Source organism: Arachis ipaensis, chromosome B03 (genome assembly GCF_000816755.2).
Source record: "Arachis ipaensis cultivar K30076 chromosome B03, Araip1.1, whole genome shotgun sequence".
NCBI classification, from domain to species: Eukaryota; Viridiplantae; Streptophyta; class Magnoliopsida; order Fabales; family Fabaceae; genus Arachis; species Arachis ipaensis.
Genome location: NC_029787.2, coordinates 71745774 through 71750969, shown reverse-complemented (window position 1 = coordinate 71750969; position 5196 = coordinate 71745774). Strand labels below are relative to the sequence as shown.

At 35.8% G+C, this 5196-nt stretch overlaps 1 protein-coding gene across 5 annotated transcripts in view; it reads right to left on the bottom strand.

Moving 5' to 3' along the window:
- Positions 1-1856, bottom strand: part of LOC107634492 (auxin-responsive protein SAUR72-like) — a 3772-nt gene extending 1916 nt beyond the window's left edge. The window contains exons 1-2 of one of the 5 annotated variants that reach the window (XM_021118965.1): positions 1583-1856; positions 303-933 (exon numbers count right to left, since the gene is read on the bottom strand). In XM_021118965.1, coding sequence (XP_020974624.1) covers positions 303-807 — 505 coding nt within the window. In that variant the 5' untranslated portion in view covers positions 808-933; positions 1583-1856. The other 4 variants (XM_016337962.2, XM_016337963.2, XM_021118966.1 and 1 more) reach the window with 4 other exon arrangements.

Below are 5196 nucleotides of genomic sequence, written 5' to 3'. Positions count from 1 at the left end.
CACAAAAATTAGTTAATGTTAGCTAATTAAAAAATAATTTTCTATATTTTTTTTGTGAAGAAGTAATTATTACGAAAAATATCAAGGACCAGTACATTTTATTAATATTAGCTAACATGTTAGGCGAATACATTTTTTTATACAAAAAATAATTTACATTTTTTAATGGATAATATTCTTGTTTACCGTGTTGATGAAAATAATAAATTTTGTTGATGATATAACATGGTTGTTGGCTTGTTGCGAAGCAGAGCATACATAGAAGATGAAAAAGAAAGGCACGAGAAAGAGAATGAACTTACAGGAGCTACCTTGATGGGTGTCGTAGTTGGTCTCTATGCATCTGAGGAGATACTTGAAGGTCTCAGTCTCACAAGGAATAGTGAGAGCACCATTATGGCTAAATCCAAACTCATCTTCAGCCTTCTCAAGCAATAACTTGAAGAGAGAATGAGTAAGGTAGCTAGTTGGAATGATGAATCTCCGAAGCTCACTCCCAACATAAACTGCCAAGTACCCTTTCGGAACATCGGGAGGGGGCTCGGGGCTCTCGCATTTGTGATCCTCTTCATCCAAGTTACAATTACACGCTGCCCTCTTTGAGGTTGGATCATCATCACTTGTAGGTTCTTGGTAATCAGAATTGTCAATCATGTTGTAATTGGGGCTACTTGAAATGTTTGGTGATGATGAGATTGAGGTTGACGATGAGGATGAGAAACTGTGCCATCTACGAAGCATTCCCCTTAGCCTCACAATCTGCTTAGCTTTATTCAGTTTTGATCTTTGCTGCTGCTCACCTTCCATTTTTTTTTTTTTTTGGTATCAATCAAAGAACGTCCCCAAGATTGATTGATGACTTCGGTGGATCCGATGATTCTAGACTAGAATAGTCTCATCAGATCTTGCACTGCATGTAAAAGATACCTGAGACTGAGTCATCATTTGCATCATGAGATGAAACAAGCTAAAAAAAAATTATTAAATTAGAATAACAAGTCTTTAAATAACAATAACATGCTATACTACTGCTAACTATTATAACTCTTATATCTCTCAGGAATAAATTTTTTAGATAATTATATAAGTATGAGATATTCCTCATCGGATCCGTTGAGCTAGTTTTTAGGATTAATCTAGGCTCACTCTAAAAAAAGACTTAGATTAAAATTTGAGGAGAAGTCATAAAATAAAATTAATTTTATAATACTGAAAGATTAAAATAAATATTTTAAGAAAGACTAAACCAAAATTTATATATAATTTCCTCCATCTCTACAACATCTATTTCCTCTGAAATCTGAAATTATCTTTCGCATTAAGCCTATATAATGTAGTGCATTGTTTCATTCTCATGAACCTTGAATGATAACCATCATTACATGACCAAAAAATTTCAGATCCCTAAATTTAAAGGTTATATATAATAAAAAGTTGGGCCCTAGAATTCTAGATATTAATAATAATGACAAATCATGAAAACGGGAACAAGGGAAGTCCCATCAAAATAGAACAATAAAAGAAAATGGTACATAACAATGACCCATCATAAACAAGTTTCCTTAGAGAAAGAGATTCATACCTGACATAGAAAATGGCATGAGCCTTGAACATGAGATATAAAACATAGCCATGAAGCCTCAAAAGTGCGTGGTGCAGGGGAACCTAGCTTTCAAAACAAGATAGAGACGATATAATAAGTTACGAAGAAAATGACGGTTCTTTCGTCTATCTTGATCCTAAACCAAACACATAGAATTAGAGTTTGACGAACAACGTTTATGTTCGAACTTTACACGTTGATCAATTATCGCCAAAGAAATAAAAGAAGTTTATGTGTTTTTGTTATTTGCTTTTGTTTTTGGTAGAACTCCCTTAAACGTCGCTCTCGGAGAGTTTTTTCTTCTTTAATTTCCTTTCTTTTTGCTTTTGTTATCTTCCTTTAACAAACAAAAACAAAAGCTTTATAGATAAGTAGAGCCCTTTCATATTTTTATTTTTGGCTACATTATTTTTTTTATATGGAAGTAATTAAGTCAATAAAAAAAGAAACATTTTTTATCTATATTTTTATCCAATCATATATATTCTTTTAAATGATTATTTAAAAAAGAATGTAAAGGAAAACAATTACTTTTAATCAATTTATCATCAAAATAATGTAAAATATGAATTAGAACTCTCTGAGAAGTTGAGAACACGTGGACATGGTCCCCAAATGTTTTCTGACTCTATGTCATGTATGCGGATGCTTAACCCTATTTGTGGAATCAACTATCTCTCAAATAAAGAAGGTGCAAGATATCTAAACGAGAGTCATGTTGTGAATATCATCCACATTTAACTTTATTTACCGCCGTAGCAGGTCTCCTCCCAAACACTCTCAGCGTGGTCGCTTTTTCCTCACCAGTCACCCTCGATAGTGTCGCTGCCTCCCTCACCAGCCAGCCCCAACACCATCGCTGCGTCCATCACAAGCCAACCTCAGTGCCGTCGCTGCTTCCCTCAGCAGCCACCCTCACCGGCATCACTCACTCCCTCGCCAGACACTCTCACCAGCGCCGAATTTGTTCTCCTTCTTTTACACGCAAATTGATCTGAAAAGTATAAGAAACTTTGCAAAAATAATAGGAACAGTTTGCTACGTGAATGGAGCATTAACCATGGCTCTGGTGAAAGGACATAAGCTCTTAAACATAGACTACTTTTCTCATCATAATACTGCCAAACACATTCTCACTGTTGTTGATGACACGTGGCTTCTTGGCTGCCTATTACTCTTAGCAAGTAGTGTTTTCTGGTCTTCTTGGATTACTATGTAGGTAATTAAATCTCTAATAGTTATTAATTACTGTACATGAATGAAAATGGGATTTATTGTAGCTTGAAACCAACACAAACAAATAGGTACCAATTTCTTCAAGCTGTCCAGACCATTTGTTATCAACTTTTTGGATGTGTTTATTTGCGGCGGTTCAATTAGCCATATTTGCACTAGTCTATGAACATGATCTAAAACCATGGAGTTTGCATTCTGGCACAGAATTTTCATGCTGTCTATATGCAATAAGTCACACCCTAACATTCATAGACCTTACTAATATATGGAGGATGTTCATTTTGCCATGTATGCAGTTGTGATGACTGCGCATCATGTTATGTTCTTCTATACTTTTTCAAATAAAAAAATTAGTTTATAATGTCCAATTATTGAGTATTTGTTGTGCTTAAGTTGTATATTGCTTTGATCTTTTGATTTGATGAACTTTGTAGAAAATGATGGAAAAAGAAGTAAAAAGCACAAAACAAGCTCATAAGAAGAAAAGAGCTTAAAGGGTGAAGCAGAGAAGATAAGAAACAGGAGAGAGCGCCTTTGGCGCTACGCTCTGCCCAGAAGCGTTTTGCAGCACTAAGAGAATGCCTTTGGCGCTATGCTTTTCCCAAAAGCGTCCCTCACATTAGGAGAGCGCCTTTGGCGCTATGTTGTCCCCAAAAGCGCTACACAATAGTAAAAAGAGCGCCTTTGGTGCTACGGTTGTTCCAAGAGCGCCTGCGATAGTGAAGCTGGAAAATTCGCCAGTGACGCGTACTCGTGGGTGACGCGTACATGTGAAGGTGATAATTTTGAAAGACCACGCGTAAGCATGGACGAGGCGTACGCGTGGAAGAGCGCCTTTGACACTAACGCTACGCCTTTGACGCCAACGCTGAAGATGACGCGCACGCGTGGGTGACGCGTACGCGTGGGTGCACGAGCGCTACGCTTTCCTCAAAAACGCTACGCCAGCCTAGGAGCATCATTCTAGTTCAATTAATCTCATTCCAAGTCCACTCTAACTTCAGGCAACCAAGCCCACAGTCGTCAACCAATCAAGGCCACGAGAATCATCTAGAATAGTTAATTTTCATTTAATTGTAATTTGTTTTGAATTTCATTTCAGTTTGTAATTTAGCTAGCTTATAAATAGGTTTTAGTTTCATAGGAGAAGGAAGGACTCTTGGCTGGAAACACATTTTAGAGGGGTCTTCGGACCTTCTCTCCACATTTCTCTTCTCTTCCATTTTCTTTCTCACTTTGTAAATATTTTAGTTATGAATCACTAACTCTTTCCATTGGGAAAGAGAGCTCTATTGCTATTTGATGGATTAAATTGTTTTTATTCTTCTCATTCTCTTCATCTCTCTTTGATTTACTAGAAGGAATTTCGTTCTTCATGCTTAGCATTCAATTATCTTGGAAAAGAGATTGAATGTATTTGGGTTTTATGTGAACCTTGGAAGAGGAATCATAAAACCATGCTTGAAAATCCTTCTCACACTTGAGTCGATTTGGGTATGGATGGGATATTGTGACATTTAATCTATCTATTATTTGGGTCTAGGAAAGTGTGTGATATAATCAGGGACCAAGCTTCATCTCTCCTCATGAGCAATTAGATCAAGGAATTGGCTATTGATCAAGATTGGAGAGATTGAGTTACCAAATAATTGGGACTCAATCACTCATGATTGCCAAGAGGTCAATGAGTTGCATGATTGAAGATGAGATGAATCAATTAATCCGGAGAATGCAATATCTCTTTATCCTAATGTTTATTTTATCTTTTCTTTCTTGTTATTTATTTTATGGTTATTTACATTTTCTACACTTTACATTTCTAGCACTTTACTTTCTTGTACTTTATATTTATGCCATTTACTTTCTTGCACTTTATTGCTTTCTTTTACTTTCATGCAATTTATAATTATTGTTGTTCATCACTTCAATATGCTTGTCTAACTAGAATAATCAATTAGCTATTGTTGGCTTAATCTGTTAATCCTCGTGGGATCGACCTCACTCTTTGTGAGTTATTACTTGACGATAATTCGGTATACTTGCCGAAGGAATTTTTGTAGTGATACATCAATTCCATAATCAAGTTGGTTCTTTTATATGAGATGTGCCTGTTTATTTGATTTAGTACCATTGCTCTGTTACTTGAATTGCTGGCTTCGGCATGCACATGCTCCGCATGTTTATTTTGTTATGTGTTTTGGAATTGGTTTAGTTTAATGATGCTTGAATAGAAATTGAGTTTGATTTGAGTCATTTAAATCGGATGCACGGATAATATTTTTGTCAATGAGTTGGTTGTTACTAAAGCACTAAGGAGGATGTTCATTTTACCTTGTATGTGAATGTTCATTTTATCT